This window comes from Lactuca serriola, chromosome 4, assembly GCF_051521515.1.
Source record: "Lactuca serriola cultivar US96UC23 chromosome 4, Lser_US96UC23_V15, whole genome shotgun sequence".
Lineage (NCBI taxonomy): Eukaryota > Viridiplantae > Streptophyta > Magnoliopsida > Asterales > Asteraceae > Lactuca > Lactuca serriola.
Window position 1 is genome coordinate 307,628,293 of NC_136411.1, and position 19,447 is coordinate 307,647,739.

Sequence of the window (19,447 nt, forward strand, 5' to 3'; positions counted from 1 at the left end):
ATTATTAATAAATACTTATTTTATGTAGTTATGTAAAATTAAAATCATTGATTCAAATAAGTATGTGAAATTAATTTTCAATATATGTTATATAGTTTTCATTTGTGAAAAAAAACGTTACGATATAATATAATGATATATTAAATTTATTGTAAAAATAAAACAACCCCAATAAGTGAAATAAATTAAAATTGGTAAATAAATCAAAACTTTAAGTTGTTAAAATAAACGTATATTATAAAAAATAAGAAATTATAAAAGAAAAATTAACAAAATCTTTATTAATAATAAGAAGAAAACATGTTATGAGGAATAAAATTTTACAAACAACTTACAAATTTCTAAAAACTTCTTTATAAACAACATTAGAAGTTTTATTTGTAAGTTTACCATCCTTATCTAAAATTAACAATTTTAATCATTCTCTACTTTGAACTCTAGATAGGGCAACATATAATTGACCATGTGTAAAAACCGGATCTTTCAAAAACAAACCAACCTTAGATAAGGACTGTCCTTGGCTCTTGTTAATTGTCATTGCAAAACAAACAGCTAATGGAAATTGTCTTCTTTGGAATTTGAATGGGATTTTTGTTTCAGATGGTGTTAAGGTCATTCTTGGGATAAATGTCCGATTTCCAATATTACTTCCAGTTATGATAATTGCCTCAATAACACGTTTGCCCAAAGATATCACCTGTAGTCTAGTGCCATTACATAAGCCACTTTTTTGATCAATGTTTCTCAGTAACATAACTGGAGCCCCGACTTTCAAAACTAACTTATGATTAGGCAGCCCTGAGACTTTAAGACCATTTAAAACATCAGGTGAGTATAAATTGGCATGAAAGTGATCATGGACAAACTCAAATTCACACAGTTTATCTGAACTTAGATATTCAACTTCATCTCCTGGAAATAATGCAAGCAAACGATCATTTATTTTTTCGACAACTTCATTTTTTTGGAGCAAGTATTGCTCTTTCTTGAAAGTATTCTGGATTGCTAGAAGCTTCAAGAATTGAAGGATATACAAACTCGATTAACGAACCTATAGGATCATCAGGATCATTAATCAGAAGATCGTCCGGAATATCAATAATCGCTTCGCCATCATTAAAACCACCAAGTTTCCTTTCTCCTATATCCAAAAGCCATTTTGCAAAATCCATTGTCTGTTGAAAAGCAGATGTATCACTTCCAACAGTTAGCCTCATATTCTTGGTAGGTTGATACACTTTGCATTTTTGCCATAAATATGATGAACTTAATGAAGCATTAACAATGTCTTGGCTACTACCACCTGGAATAACAGCCAGAATTTGTCTAAAATCTCCTCCAAAAACAATTACTTTCCCTCCAAATGGCAAAGTTTCGTTTCTAGGATTATGACACTTGAATATATCTTTCAAAGTTCGATCTAAAGCTTCAAATGCATGCTTGTGAATCATGGGTGCTTCATCCCAAATGATTAATGAGGTTTTTCGTAATAGACTGGCGAGTTCACTATCTGGTGATATGGAACAAATAGAAACCTCAGTAAGAACCAAAGGAATTATAAACCTTGAATGTGTTGTCCTGCCATCGGTTAATAATAAAGAAGCAATCCCACTCGAAGCAACATTTAAAACAATTTTAGCACTACATCTAACTGCGGTCGATAATGTCTTCCAAAGATAGGTTTTACCCGTTCCACCATAACCGTAGACAAAGAAAACACCTCCTTAATTATTGTTTATTACAGTATTATATCATCAAAAATGTTTTGTTGATCAGATGTTAATGCAATAGAAAGCTGATCAAACTCATTCTTTAAATTTGGTATGTCATAATCTAGCTCCTCACTAATAAGACGATTGTTTGAAGAGGATACAGAATCAGCATCGGCCAAAGGCATCCTTGTAAAATTTTTGAGACTTGAATTGTTACGAAGTAAAATTTGTTCAATCTCAAACAAAGTCAGGTTCTTAATTTGATCTTCATTAAGTGATAAAACTGAAAGAAAATTATAATATTAACCAATAAATATATAAACAAATGTGTTCTTTTCAATAAATTAATATTGTATATTGATTTAAAAATGTATTTTAATAAATAAGTAAAGAATATTATAATACCTGGAGATTTTAATCTTTGTTGTTGATTGTAAAGAATTCCATCCGACAAGTATTCTCATGTATTTTCCCACACAACATCCGGGCTAGACAAGCTGTGAGATAATAACATGGTGGCGAATAAGAAACGTAAGTAATAACCGGATCCAGACTGACTTGCCTCCTTAATAGCTTCAATGTATTCTTTATCATCATCTAAGAGGCCGAGAGCATAACATGCATCTCTAAATGAAGGACATATTTCACCATTAACCATGCGGATTTCTTCAAATGATTTTGGTCCTTTCACTTTGTTTAAAAGAATTCTTAAGAAATATGCTTCGCCAAGATTAGGTGACACTGAATGAATTCTGCCAATTGAATATCCGACCTCCCTAGGCTTCCAAGTCTTTAAATCAAGCTTCCAAACAAACTTAGTTGGAAATTCAACATAAGTTAGTTCTTTTGCTTGTTTGTAAACTTTGTTGCACTCCATCCAAGATGTGAACATCGACGAAGCAACTGAAGGCTGGTTAAGAACATCATCGATATCATCATCTGCACCATAGACAACTTGTTGTTGATTAGGTAGATGAAAAGGAAGTCTCATCACTGAAGGATGTCTGTAATGAACATCGTATCCATAAATTCGCCAAGATGCTTCATATGCAGAAAGATATCTACAGTCATAGTATTCTTTTATCTCATCGACTGTATCATCTTTATCAGAACCATTGTTATTTTGTACAAAAGTAACAGTAGCTCTATCCAGGCCTTTATTAATATATTTGAATAAATACTTGATAGAAGATACCTGATTGCACCATTCAACATTTATGTGTGCTTGGTATCTTTTCAACAGATATTTGTTGTATGGAACAACATTTCGGTTATCTAACTGGACACCAGATTTTTCTACAAACGATCCATCGTTTTTTCTCCTATATATAGGAAAACCATTCTCATCAATTGAAGTATGTTCAGAGAAATTCTTTGGGAAGTTTTTAGAGCATTTGTTATCCACCATACAAGGGCAATTGACATTTTGAGCACCACATGGACCATGTATCATAAACTCCTTCACAAGTGAATACAAAGCAGGATCTTGGTGAATACTTGGAATCTCAGCTGAAATAAATTGATGAATGTGTTCCACGGTAGGAAGCTTGTAATCAGGTTGCATGAATAGACAAATATGACTGTGAGGTAACCCGCGCTTTTGAAACTCAATTGTATACACAACTGCATATATCGAAATAAACAAATTTGTAATAAAAAAATTAAATAATGTATGTAATATAACTAATTTTAAATAAAACACAACATTATAATATAATATGGTTAGTATGAATAAATAAATTTAAATACTTGCTTTAACCATGCCAAATACTGAATTCTCGCGTAGGTCTTTAATCAACGCATCAAGTTTGATCTTAAATAACCTACATAGGATATCAGGTCTATCCTCTGGATTAAGCGTAGTGTCCTTAAGAAATCTTCGAACTTCGGGCCATTTTGGATTGCACGTAAAGGTTATGAAAAAATCAGGATATCCAAACCACTTACAAAGAGACATGGCGTCTAAGTAGTTTTGCATCATGTAACGTGCACCACCAGTAAAAGAAGAAGGTAATATAACACGTTGGCCAAATTCCGAAATGTTATTATTCCCCTGATGTTGAAAGTCACGTAAATTCTCATAAGATTCACATCGAAGAACTTTTTGTTTCTTTCGTACGTAATATAACCTCTCGCTTTCAATCATTGTATAACCATCTACCAAAAACTCTTGAAAAAGCCTTCTTGAATTCAAAATCAATGAGAAAGAATTATCCCTGTCTTGAATCCTTTAAGCAAAAAATTCCCTCATTGTAGTGTTTGGACGCTTGCTATTGCTCGAAGACGTAACACCTCTATGGGGGCTGTCAACTCTATAACCATCATCACCATATGGAAATAGTAGAGGATACTGTAGAGAAAGGTAAGAAGGATGTAATTCACTGATACGACATAAAGATCCAGACGAAGTTTGAACAACGATGTCTCTGTTATCAACAAAATCACCAATGTCTCCTACAATTAAAGCAACGACCTCAGAAGCAGTTGGTAGGTTGTAGGTCCTTCCATCATGCTGTCTTTTTCCAATAATTCGTAACTTTAGATCAGCATGAGGATTTGAATTAAAAACGTCTCTAACCATCCTATAACACTTGACCAACTCGTTATTTGAATCCAACATAAGCTTCAAATCTTCTATAATTTGAAGATTAGTTGAATCATCAGTTGATGTAGAAGGATGATTGCTTCCCCTGTAAATAAAATTATTTTAATATATACATCAGTTATATAAAATTAATATTGTTAAAGTGATCATAGAAAGTAAGAGTATAACTAAATATATACCATAAACATTTCTGTCAATTTGAGGTTTCATTTTCGGTATCATATATGTACAACTGAGAAAACCTTGGTTGACATCCATTTGAAGGGAGAAGACTTCCGATGCTATGATAATTTTGACCGCTAAGCTTGAATATGTATGGTGCGTTTCCTCTATTAATTGATGAATCAACTTTCCCACCCATCGACGTAAATAAAAACATTGAATTGTAACGACAGATGTTTTTCATGAAGTATTTGCTTTTAGAATCTACTGCATGATAAAGTTGTTTGTAACTTTGCGGTGGTTCTTTTAAAGGAGGTAGTTCTACCTTCCAATAACCACAACAGAGAGAAAAGATCTTATTCCCCGTTTTATTGCCTCTTGAAGATTCGTTTTTCCATAATTTAGCATGGCATAGTTCACAAACAACATTCTGATCACCATGATCTAAATAACCTGTTAAATATAACATTATAAAAAAATATAAATATAAATAAAAATTATAATTAACAACTTAGAATATATAAAATGTTGTTTATGATTGTTACCTTTTGATATACCAACATGTGTTGGTTGGATAATATCTCTACCATTAATATCATCATCAGTCATTAAGTGAAATATAGGTATAGGAGATATATGTGCAAACTTTCTTTTTGAGTTCTTGGAATTAGAAGATGTAGGATATCGTCGATTATTTAATAAGGGTTTTCGACCATTATGTTGACTGTTACAAATTGCTAAAGGAAAAATAAGTTGTTAATCATGTAGTTAATTTAATGTAAAATAATTGATAATGTATAATGTAGTTAATATGCATACCATTTGAGATATTGGAAAGTGGAGTCCTAGAATTCAGATTTGAAGGAGATTGGAAGTTTGTAGAATGACGTTGAGGAGTCTTGTCATAGCTAACATTTTCCTTTTGAGACGAAATATGTGTGAACTTTTTTGAAGAGTTTAAATGTTGACGACGATTGAAGACATCAACTACATATAATTACAAATTTGTTTAATAATAAAATTAATTAATAATAATGAAACTTAAACACAATTGGGTAATGTAAATAAACATATATATGGATAATAAAAATAATGAAAGCCCACAAAATAATTACCTTTCTGGCTCGTGTTAACAGATGGCGTTGCAGACGAAGATTGACCGTTTGATAAGGTAGATTTATTTTTGAATTTTCTATTATCCAAATATAACTTCCTTAGTATTCGTTGCTCTTTAGCTAAAGTGGAATAATTTTTTCTCTTGGAATCTATAAGAGAAACAAAGTTTAATTAAAATTTTATTACGGTTACAAGTTAAAAAATAGAAACAAAGTTTAATTAAATTTTTATCTATAACCCTAAGTTAAAAAAATAATCCAACATGTTAAATATTGATTTATATGTTGATAAACATATATAAAATAGGATGCATAAAATAAAAACATATTAAACAATAAAGACATATAACTTAAGTATCTAACTTATCTTTGTATTTATGATGATTGGGTTTTATATACCTCCATCTGTGGATTGAATAATATTGGGAGCATTAATAGCATCATCTATTGTTAGGTCAAATATATGTATAGGAGATACATTTGCAAAATTTCCTTTTAAGTTGTGCACTGCTAGAGAAAACTGCTTGGATGAATAACTGTGAGTGATTGTTGATGAATTGGTTGAGTTGATGGCATTTAAAAATGTATAATATGGTATTGATTTGATGAGAGTGTTCGACTTTTATGATGATTGGTAGAAGAAGCTGGAAAAAAAAAGATAACTTGTTATTCATGTAATTATTGCAATGTAACAGAAGATTTCATGTATATTAATAACTACATATAATTTGAAATACATTTAATAACGAAAAAAAATATTAATATTAAAGCTAATTATATAGATATGAAATGTTTATATTATTTAACACATAACATATTAATTCTACAAAAAAGTAAAAAGATAACGTGGAAAATAATTACCGTTCTGGGTAATGTAAAAAGGTTGTGAGGTAGATGAAATACGATCGGCTGATATGTTAAATAATATTCTAATCCTTCTATTATCCAAATATAATTTTTTTAACTTTCTTCGTTTTTTAACAGAAATAGAATCCATATTATAGTCTATCATCTGTAAAAAGAAAATAAATATAATTAGAATTTGTATTTAAAATACAAATTGTATGCAAAATAATTAGTTATGTATATTGTTACAATTAATTGAAATGTTATAAAACAAAACAAAAATATGATGAATAATTTAAAAGTAAATCCATTTATAAATATATAAAGCTTAATCACGTTAGTTATACTTATTTATTTTAGGTTAAAAAAATAATTATGAAGATATCCATGAATTGTATATTTTGTATTTTTATCTTAAAATTAGTTTTTTTTATACATAATAAACTAACATTTTTATAACCTTTTAGGTTATCTTACATATTCCACTTTTTATAAAATGAAAACATATTTAAAACATCTAAACTTTAACGTGTATTAATTTGACATAAGTCAATCACAAGAATAATATATAACCAAATTTAATAAGTCATTATTTACAAAATTTATATTGTGTTTTATTATTCAATATATGAAAATTCAAGGGTTTTAAATGTAGTTTTAAATTATAGATGAAAAAAAAATGGTCCTTCAACAGTAAGAATTTGAGTTTTGTGGGTTATATAAAGGGATTTTTCCACGACATTAAAATATATTAATATCTTTTTTTTATTTACAAATATTGTCCCAATATTTTTTTATTGGGTATAATGTTCGCCGGCAATAGATCAAAATATCAGTCAAAATTGCAAACGAAAAGTCTTTACATTATCCATCCATAAATCAAAATATCTCGTCTAAACCCTAACTCTCGCATACCGTAACTCATCCACCTCCACCAAAATTCTTCAATCGATATATGCATCCGATCAACAGCTTTAATCATCGACATAATCCCCAATAAATCACGAAGAAAGCTACGAATAATCCATAAACTCCATTCAACAGACGTGCATGTTGATATCCATCATTGGATTCATCTTAATCGGGTGACGGTGATGATTTGGGGGAGAAATTTCGAAATGAATTACAATTTGCAGACAGAAGGAGGATATTACTTTAAGTTCCGATGGTCATCAAGACGGATGAAGAAGTTAGGGTTTATCTGTTGAAGACCCAGTTGCTGCTCTTACCATTATGAGAGTGTATCAGTTCGAGGTAGGACACCGTTCAAAGTTACATATTCAGTCATTCTATTGAATGTATAGTTTCAGATAGAAAGTTATATGTGTATTCATTTCTATAGTTATAAACAACAACAAAAAATGAGTAATTGTGCAGTTGTCATTAATATGACAGAAAAATTAAACAAAAACTTACATGATTAAATTGCAGGGTGTTATACTCTTCTAGATGATACCCAAATCAGGAACTTAGCAACGAAATAAAGACGCTCCTCACAGGATGGATTTTTCGTAAACTTGAAGGCAAATAGTGGATGGAAAAGTCAGACGTGATTAACCTTAAAGTAAAAAAGATAAGTAACTGATTTCTATATATGGTTAGCTAAATTGAAGCCTGAAAATGAGATTTGATTGAAACAAATTGATTTGAAACAGCTTCAAATAAAATAAAAAATCTAATAAGATAATTTATAAAAAAAAGGTATTAAAATCGATTTATGTGTTAATATGTAGGGTATTTAAAATTTTTAAAAAAGTGATGATTTCGTTTCTGTCAATTAAATCACGACTTTATCTTGTAACTGATTTCCTATAGCTTTTGTTAACGAAATCACTGATTTGTTTTTATACCATAATTGATCAATGTTTCCTCTTTTATTAGTGGGAAGAACAAACAGGCGAGAAAATGTATCTTGACAAATTCATGTTTACTTTAATTTTAATCTTAATGAGATATAATTTTAACATTAATCATATAATATTTGTTCTTATTATATTTGTATTCTCATTTAAAATAATAAAGGTATGAGTTTTATGTTTATGAAAAAATGTCAAAGTTATTAATTTTCAGTAAAAAATTATTAATGACAGGGATTATGTTGAGATAGAAATGATATACGATTGTATGGTGGGTAATGTTTATCAGTTTTGTCAGCAACATAACATGATTCTGCATGGTTTAAGTTTTTGTGTTTTCAGAAATATCTCATGTATGTTATAGGATAATTTGCTAATATGTTGTATTGTAGAATAAAAATAAATGCAGAAGAACACATGCTACTGGAATGATTGGCTACTTTACTTATTGAAAATTTATACAACACAAAATCATTTGTATTAATTACGGTGTAAGTTCATGTGTTAATATTTGTTTCTCCAAAATATAAAGATATATAGCCTTGTAATATATTTGATTTCGTATTTCATATTAACATGAATATTTTAATTTTAATTGATTTTATATTTAGAATGTAATTGTAATCTAAGAAGTTTTAATATTGAATTGATATTTATTGTTACAGTCATTCTGCTTCTTGTTTGGAGAACTTCGGGAATGTTAAAGCAAACATTTTGGTGGACATTTATTTGCAAGGAGTAGTGGAGATGGTGTATACTCAACTACGTAATTAAATCCATCATTCATATGGAAAATCCTTTCAAAACCATTATAGCTGGAGTACAGAAAAAGTCGAGGGATTGATTATAGATAACCAAATACAGGTAAAAATACTTCAATTTCTATACTTTTTTGTTTGAAAGCATTCATTTGTATAAGTGATGAGTTAGTATGATATAATGGAATTACAAACACGAATGGAATGGTCTGGATTGAAATTAATTTGGTATATAAAGGAATGTAATGATCCATTACTTTGTCCATTCCATTCATTTATGATTCCATTCCATCATAAATGAAAATTCGTTTAAGAAACAAACAATTTAAAACAAAAACCATCAAATTCATCCACATAACATAAATCCAAAGTATGGTATTATAAGAAGAATGGAATGGACTGGTTTGAAATTAATTTGGTATGTAAAGGAATGTAATGATCCATTCCCTTTTCCATTCCATTCATTATGATTCCATTCCATCATAAATAAAAATTAGTTTAAGAAACAAACAATTTAAAAGAAAAACCATCAAATTCATCCACATAACATAAATCCATCCGAAAAGTAGTTTAGAAACAAAAAATTTAAACAAAAAACAACCAAATTCATGGAATTTTAAAGGAAAATAAGAAAATGTCTTAATACCCGCAACAACAAACTTAAGAAAACCAATTATTCTTCTCACAATCAAAATCAATCACTTTTCCAACTTCACCTTCAAAAATTTCACCTGTCCATCTTCCCCTCCAACTTTTGTAGCCTTTGATGACGACATCTTGTCGTTCACATCCAAAACAAATACGTCCTCAAGAGCTCGCTTCAAACCCTTTGATGTGTCAAATTTCTTTTTTGGACTTGTGGCTGTCGATTTGAAAACATTGGTCAGTGTAACATTATCATCAGTCTGAGATATGGCATCCTAATTTAAGAAATAAATATTATTATTAAAAGGGTAAGAAGGTGTAAGATAAAAAATTAGAAGTTTAGATAAATTGTACAACACCTTTATACTCTTGTTATCTTGAGATTCATAATCACTGGTACCAACATCAAACGATTGTGAATTACATCCCTGTATAAAACATATAAGAAGATCACCACAATTTTTATTAAGTATTGTATATAATGAGAATAAATTGAAGTATAATCACCTCTAAAACGACAAAGTTTTTTTCCAAATATTGTATCAAGTTGTCATCATCACTACTCCTCAAAATACTATATTGATTGTTGTTCCTTTCAAGATTGTATTTTGAGATAGAAACTATGAAAGCTAATTTCATATCTTTCAAGACATTAATTTCAGAGGGGTATAAGCCAGTACCAAAACCAAGCTGCAAATAAAACATAAACAGAGGAAATTATATATAAATACAATAAAAAATAGGAATATATGTAAAAAAAATTAACCCGAGCTGTCTTTGCAATTAAATCTTTCACAGAAATTTTAAGAAGCTTCTTCGCGTCTTGTTCAAACATTGTTAGAGTGATACTTCCAGTATGATCTTGAACACGAACCAGAATCATGAACCTATGGGAATTGTAAAATCATCAAAATTAGTCAACATAAGATGTAAAATTATATTTTTATTAAAATGAGTATACCAAAAAACAATAACCTTGGAATAACTGATGTTACAGTTTTGTGCATTTTGGATTTCGACATTCATATTTTGCGTGTTGAAATGATCCGATGACATTGGCTTCATTAGAAGGCGTGTCTGAAAATGCCCTGGTATTGCAGTTTGTACATGCTGGGTAATACCAATCTTTATTTTGAAGAATTCCTTTAATTGTCGCAACAATAACATATTTTTTTTCCTGGTTAAATAAAACGATAGAAATGGAATGTAAGTTGTATTGAAAAATAAATAACGAAATGCAATAATTCCATAAATATCTTTCAGATTTTGTGTTACCTCAAGTGGCTCGAAAATGTCAGCAATTGTTTTCAGATCATTATTAAGCAGGAAATCATCATTTTCAGAACTTCGATTAGATTTCATATAGGTGAACGTACTCTTTGAGTTTTCATGGGGACCATCTTGATCCAAACTGTTAATTAACATCATATTTAGAAATTATAAGATATAATGTCATTTATTATTAATAATAAACATAGTAAAATGTATTATACCTTTTTTTGAAAACATTTATGTCATCAATGTCACTATTGATGATGAACTTCGATACATCATAGTACGTATTGACGGATCGGCGATCTATAAAAAAGTATATAAACCGAATGAGTAATAAATAATTAAGATTAATTACAATATAAAATATAATAAAAAAAACTTTATACATTGCCAAACACTAATCTTTGCAAATTGAAGGATTATGACGATGCGGACATTGTTTGGATTCTTTTGGATATAATGTAAGAATGTGTAACCATAATCGCCCCATAGGTTAACATCCAATTGCAAACCACTAACAAAAAAGACGGAAATTACATTTAAAAAAATGTTATTCCAATTTAAGAGTTAATACACAACATAGTTGTAGGTTATAAAAAACATACCTGGCATCTTGGATTTGTATTCTGATCCTATGCCTTTTTCGATCTGCATTTCGAGCATCTATTTCCCCAACTACTACTACCAATCCGATAACATCTGTATATAAACATAAATATCAATAAACATATAAAATTAGTATTTATTTGAAGGTTAGAATATAATATTTTTGTTTAAAATATGTAAATAGAGAGGTAAATTAGAAAATACCATATTATTTATTGCAGTAAAAAGTAATGATATGGTTTTGGAGAAGCCATACCAGGGCATTTTCAAACATGTGAAAAAAAAGGTGACAGGTGACACATTCTTACTGGTGATTAATTGGTATGCAATATTGAAAAATATAGTTAAATATGTCAGTTTTTAATATTGAATTAGTCTTGGTCTGTCATTATAAAAACGATATGTAATTGTTAGTTGTTAATTGTTAATGTCTTATATGTGCATGTTTGAAAGATAATATAAAAATTATTAAATAGAAAATACTAACCCAATGACATATTATCTGGAACAGTGCCATCGATAATCGCCCGATATTCAACAAAATCAAAGCCATTTACTGATCCCGAAAAATTGTCACACGGAGTAACAATACTGTCCAGATTCAAAGCAAGCTTTTGTAGTTGATTGGTAAGTTGAAAGCTTCTTTCCTGCATCTTTGCTAAATTTGGAGATTTGATGATAAAAGCTTCACCTTCTTTTAGAAGTTTTTTGAACTTGTAAATGTAAGCTTTAGGGACATAACCTTGGATTTTGTTACCCTGAATGAAGAAAAAGTGTGGTGCAAATACGATTAATAAAAAAAATAAAGATTACTATAAAAAGTAAATATATAAATAATAAAAAAAATATATGAAATATACCTCTTCGCCCATTAGAATAAGTTCAATAGAGAAAAGTTCATTTTTGTTGTAGTAATTGTCAAGTGTCCATAATCTGATAACACGAAGCTTCATTGTGAAGATGTCCTTCAAGACATTGAGATCTCGTATGAGAGTAAAATCACCAGCAGCCATGTAGATGCAGAGATGTGGAAGAGAATTAGCCTCTGAAAACGTTTTGAATACAACAGTAAAGAAAACAATGACCATCAATCGATATTTGCTGGTATTTATAGGTATAAATATAAAGTAATCATGAATTATTTGCTGATTTTCAGGGATATGACTTATTTATATTTATATTCTTTATATATCTATCTATAAGTATAAACCAAATGTTTTTTAATGCAGGTGAGATTCTGGAGTATTAAAACTGATTTGCTGATTTCTTGGAATTGATATGATAATTTCAAGACTTACAGCAAGGAATGAGCGGGAAAATAAGGTAAATCGTATATATGGTAGTGGATATTAGAATTAAAGGGGTTTAAAAGAGGGAAATTGGAATATCAATAACTGATTTTTATGGATATGATATACATGTCTTTGTATTTGTATTATCTATAGTTGTATGCATGTAAATTTGTAAAATTAAAATTGATTTACTAAAATTTAGGACCTGATTTTATGGAATCAGTGATATTATACTCGGTTATAGGTTATAGGTTATATCCGATTTTGAATATTGAATGAATGTAAATGTATATTTTGAATTTTAATTTGAATTGAATGAATGTAAACGAATTGTTGAAGTTTATTATGGTGACATGTGACATGTATACACTTTGACAGATGGCAGTTTTATATGCAATCTATTTATTTATTAGAAAGGGAGATATATATATATATATATATATATATATATATATATATATATATATATACACACACACAAAGACTAGGTTAGTATCCGTGGTTTCCAGTGAAAAAGAAAAACACAATTTAATTTCAAATGGTAATAACTAATCAAAGAATTGTAAAATTTTACTAATTTAAAAAGATACAAGTTTTTTCTCTAAGTTACAATGATTTAGTCAATGAAATTATACATTTCTTTCTTCATAACACCAACTAAATGTACCATAAAATATAACAAAATAGAGTTTACAAATATAGCCCCATCTAGATATAACCATCTACTGTCTGCATTTATACATTTCCTTTTCTACTATTCTAAAACTTCTGCTAAATTTAGTGGAATGATGAACATTATGTTTGAAATTTCAAATTATTAGAAATAACACCAAACATATAATGAAAATCTTATTTCATAAACATAATCCTTTTATAAAAGGAACTTGATTGGCAATGGACATTTCTGCAACGTGAAAATGCTCTTCAACCGGTAGCAAATAAGATTTTTGTTGTTATAAAATAAAACTTTCTTGCTCCAGATAGCATGAAATTTTGTTGGTAATCATCGCTTCGATAAGATTCGGCTCCATGACCAACCTTCAAATTTTCTGCTGGTTTAAGCATTCTCCCCTTATGACGGAAACCAAAATAGCAGCAACAATTTTAGATGAACAATCATAACTTTTTATGTCTACTTATGTCATAAGAATAGATAAGTAACATTCTTTCAGCATCAGGCGTGTATTTGGGAAACTAAACCATTACTTCTCACCCATTAACAACCATTCCTGAAAGAATTTGAATACATATATGGAAGTAAACTGAAGTTACATAACAAAAATGCCAAAAACAAAACACATTTGACTTATTTCCCTGTTTATTAAACCAAACATTTCATCAAACATTTGGCATGCATCAAAACCTACAGAAAATACCAAATACTGAAATACACACTTACATGTTACGGAAAGCATTTTACCCTTAACATTATTGGAAAACATTACCAGAAGATCCAATGCTATCTGTGGGTGAATACAACTATGGTTGATCAGAACTACATCATCAAGAACTGCATCATCAGGTGCCTTCGAATTTGACTTTGAATCAATATATAAAAAGAAAAGTAACAAAGCTTATCACAAACATTGAACACAAAATAAGTATTACATTTAAATGAATGAAATTGGTATAAGCTTTTACCTTGAATAAGATATGGTTGACATTGTAATGCATTTTGAAGAGAAAGATGATGAATGGTTATCAAATTGAATGGTTATGGGACAAAAGGACATCACTTGCCAACATCTATAACAAAATTGTTGTTTGATCAGATCTTTTCTTCATTCCTCTCCTCTGATGCCCTTAAATTTTTGCCAATAGCTTAGAAATATAATCAACTACAAAGAATAAATAAGAGGACGTCGATAACTGAATAAAGTAGATGATTTGCTTCCTAGTTTCAAGCAATCCTCATGGAGGTGTTTGTAATTTAAATAGCAGAAAGAGAGAAGACGAATGGAAAGAACGAATATGAAGGGATGCAAATCAATCCATTTATCTAGTAGATTTACAAATATAGAGATACTCGATGTGCAAATTACGACAATGAATTTTAGGAGAGTTTGAATTTGAATTTTGAGTTTTAAGCGGTAGAAGGGCAAAATAGGTACTTTACTTTGTAAATTAAGGATCTTAAGACTGCCACATAAGAAAATGGATTCTTTTATTAGGTATGATATATATATATATATATATATATATATATATATATATATATATATATATATATATATATATATCATTAAGATCGGTTAAGAACTTATAGTTTCCTGAGAACCCAAGAACTAAAAGTAGACTGTTGGATTGGATTTAAGATCATAAGGGTAAGATTGTCTTTTACACCTTTTTATTAATTTAATTACATGGCTATAACATCATTTCATTAAAAAAAATCTCTATGATTTTCTTTCCAAGATATCATCTTCTGACTTCAAAATTATCAAATCGACGACGATAATCATATGAATTCCATATCGATCGAATTGTTGTCGCTGTTAACGCAAAATCGTCATTGATTTCAAAACAAAATCGATCTTACAAAGTGATCATCTTATTTTAATTTCATATAATTCATTCTCAAATCCATTTGATGTATCTATGATTGTATTGATATATGTTTAGTTACCTTAAATGAGTAGAACGTATTCAGTATTCATTACCAAAAGTTAAATGATGTCTTGCCAAGTAAAGATATGTTTTAAATTTATAAAAGATATTGATCACTTTTTCATTAATACATTTGTTGAAAAACACAACCATGAGCTCTACACAAACAGTACAGTGCACATGTCAAAGTCGAAAAGAAAGTTGGATCATTATGACAATACAATTATAGCTCATTTAAGCACATCAAATATATGAGTAATAAAAGCACATAGCATGGTTACTAGTTTAAAGGGTGGTTACAGTAAACAAGGTGCAAAGAAAATCGACTACAAATTTTTTTTCAAGAGACTTAAATTGTTATGTAGGAGATACTTATGCAAATATGTTGATAAATCTTTTGACACTTCGACGTAAAAAAGTGCCTTCTTTCACTTTTCATTACCTGTTGGAGGAGGATGAGCTAAGGGCACTGTTTTGGGCAGATGCAATAGCAAAAAGGAACTACAAAGAATTATATGATGTCGTATCATTTGATGCTACATACAAAACAAACAAGTAAGTAATACTTAATTTCTTTAATATTTACATATTAAAATATTTCTCTAGTATTTACGTTGAATATTTTAATTATTTTCAGATATAATATGATATTTGTTCCATTTACTGCAATTGATAACCACAAAAGATGTGTCACAATTGGTGTTGGTTTCCTAGCTAAATAAACAACAGAATTCTATACATGGCTGCTGAAATTCTTTCTCAATTGCTTTGGTAGACAACCTAATGTTGTGGTCACTGATCAAGATTCAGCTACGGCTAAAGTTGTGGAAACCGTTTTTAAAGAATCAACTCATCGTCTTTGCATGCGACACATTAGACAGAAATTAACAGATAAGGTAAAATTGTATTATATGATTTAAATAAATTTTCATTTATAATATGATTAAAAAGTTTTTTTACTGTCCCATTTATTTAGAAACTTAAATATGAACAAAAAAATTGCATTCAATAATCAGTCAATTTAAACTAAATGCACGAGATGTATGCAAAGCAATATATGTATTTTATTTAATGTTAAAATCAGTCACAAGAAAGCATTGTACTTTTGGGATCTGTTTACATAATTGTATACAAACATGTATACAGACCTATATGAAGGGGCGGATTTCAATAACACTTTGGTTACTAAAATTAGTATTTTTTTTCAATAAAAACAAGGGCAATTTGGGCAGTAGTTGTTTAAATAAGCCATTTTTTCAATAAAAATAATAAAAAAGAAAGCAACCAATGTATTATGACCAATTTCTTCCAAATTTAAAAAAAAATTAATTGATGAAAAAACACTCACAAAAATACATATGTGATTGAAATGTGATTAACATATGAATCACGTGTGATTCACATATGAATCACATGCGATTCAAATGTAATTTATATGTGATTTACATGTGAATCACATGCAAGTCATATGTGATTCACTTGTGATTTACATGTGAATTACATGTGAATCACATGTGATTCACTTATGATGTACATGTGAATTAAATGCCATTCATATATGATTTACATGTGAATCACATGTAATTCATATGTGCTTGACTTGTGATTTACATGTGAATAAATGTGATTCATATTTGAATTACATTTAATTTATATGTGAATCACGTGTAATTCATTTGTGATTTACATGTGAATCACATGTATTTTATATATGATTCACTTGTGATTTATATATGAATTACATGTGATTCACTTGTGAATCACATTTAATTTACATGTGTATCACATGTAATTCATATGTGATTCACTTGTGATTTACATGTGAATCACAACATACTTGATAATGTAGTAAGGAAGAAAATCAAGTTGTATAAAAGGGACAAAATATGAAAATAAAACATACTTTAGAGCTTACTCTATATTGTCACCAAAAGTGGATTTGATCCTATGTGTTATTATATCGTATACAAGATTCACATGTGAATAACACATAAAAGTATGTGAATATGTTATGTTATCTTCATATATGAATATATCATGTAATAATCACATGTGAACATTAAATATCATGTATTCCGTTTGTATATTAAATGTAACTTTTTCTTTTGTAGGTCTAAGCAAAAATAATAAATGAGACTAACTTTCGAAAAAGATTACAAGGTGTAATTTAAAATTCTTGTATAGATCTAGATATATTTGAAGAAAAGTGGAAATATCTAATAAAAAGATATTAACTAGAAGATAACAAATTGCTGAAAAAGATGTATAATATTCGAACAACTTGGATTCCAGGTTTTTCTTAGAGACACTGAATTATCAGGGCTGATGAGGACAACATCAACATCATAGAGTGTAAATAGTTTCTTCAAAAGATACATGTCAAAAAATCCAATTTGCTTATGTTCATTTGCAAGTTTAAATCTGCAATGGACGTGCAAAGAAATGTTTAATCAACAATTGACGTTAATTGCAAAATTAAAAACCCACCAATTCAAAAAAATCTTCAATTTGAAGTACAAGGATCAAAGTTTTACACACATAATATACTCAAATTATTTCAAAAATAAATAGAGGATTCTGTCTGGACATGCTCAGCCGCACCATATGAGAGGGTTTAAGATCATAAAACATACTTTAGTATTGAGAAAATAATGGATGAAGATAGACAAAACATAAGTGTATTCTTCAACAAAAATTCATATTATTTCTAAAGTCACAAAAGAAAGCAATTTCAATACTAGATATGAATGTTATTAAATAACTTTGCGTATGAATGAAATGTAATTCACATTTGATTTGTATCTTATTCATATTTTATATAAATTACATTTGAATCAAATCTGATTCATGTGTGATTACAATGTGAATTTAATCTGATGAACAATTAATTCACTTGTTATTAAAATGAAAATGTTATTTGATTAAGTTATGAAAAACAATGTAATTAACATGTAATTAATTTTTGATTTAAATGATTAATATAATATAAATTTAAATGAAAAAAAAATGTGATTAACATCTATCTTGTAAAATATTTTCCAGGTTAACGTATTTCCAAATAAAGAAACATATAAATGTAGTTTTTTGGTATTCGAACAATATGGAATTTTATGCAAGCATATACTATGTGTTATGAAATCAAATTTTGTAAGAAATATACCATCAAAGTATATGTTGAGAAGATGACAGAAAAATATAATAAGACATGAGGAGTTGCTAAAAAGTCATTGCAATTGTATTGCAGACAATATTAGTGGATGTGAAAGAGTGATACAAGATGCATATTCTATAATCACAGATTGTATTAATGTTATTGGACATGATGTTGAAGCAATGGCTCAATTCCTTCAATGGCAAAAGGAAATTCGAACAAAAGTTGAACAAAAGATAATCGTACAATAAAGCAAAATTTGGATTCAAAGATTGGAGTATCAAAGCCAGATATACCTAAAATAAAGAATCCAAAAGATATTACAAACAAAGGATGGGCAACAGGAAAGAGAATTAAACTCAGAGAGAAATAGCAATGGAAAATGTTAGGAAGAATTCATGATTTTGTACTTATTGTGAAAAGAAAATTGCTCCAAATGAAAAACATGACAAAAGAAATTGTCCAAAAAAAAATTAAAGATGAATTAAGAAAGAAGCAAGAAGCATAAAAAGAAGCAACATGAGATACATAGTAATACTTTTTTTTCTAGTTAATACTTTTATAATTATATGTGATTGAATTTTTTGTTTTTGTTTTTATATATTATAAACTCGATATTTTCTTTGTTAATCATATGTGATTGACATGTGTTTGAGTTTAGAATTAAATATGATACTCACAAAATTTTTATAATAAACTCGATTTTTTTTGTTAATCATATGTGATTCACATATATTTGAGTATATCATATGTGTTATTTTTTTGTTAATCAAATATGATTCATATGTGAATCACATCTTCTTCACATGTAGGTGTA

The 19,447-nt window shown here is 28.7% G+C and overlaps 1 protein-coding gene and 1 long non-coding RNA gene across 3 annotated transcripts; one reads left to right on the plus strand and one right to left on the minus strand.

Annotated features, from left to right (window-relative positions):
- Window positions 1-418: 418 nt before the first annotated feature.
- Window positions 419-3,858, minus strand: LOC145099500 (uncharacterized). Its single transcript, XM_079037069.1, has 5 exons — window positions 3,462-3,858; window positions 2,271-3,335; window positions 1,743-1,995; window positions 1,052-1,611; window positions 419-912 (listed from the first exon to the last, which is right to left on the minus strand). The coding sequence occupies exons 1-5, from the start codon at window positions 3,856-3,858 to the stop codon at window positions 419-421; spliced, it is 2,769 nt and encodes a 922-aa protein (XP_078893195.1).
- A 3,409-nt stretch (window positions 3,859-7,267) lies between these two features.
- On the plus strand, window positions 7,268-13,091 carry LOC145097268 (uncharacterized). Of its 2 annotated transcripts, XR_013704298.1 has the most exons (6): window positions 7,269-7,694; window positions 7,872-8,787; window positions 8,962-9,160; window positions 12,092-12,207; window positions 12,541-12,694; window positions 12,810-13,091. It is a non-coding gene; the product is annotated as an uncharacterized LOC145097268 (long non-coding RNA). The 2 variants fall into 2 exon arrangements; XR_013704297.1 differs by having other exon boundaries at window positions 7,268-7,694; window positions 7,872-9,160.
- The last annotated feature ends 6,356 nt before the right edge of the window (window positions 13,092-19,447 follow it).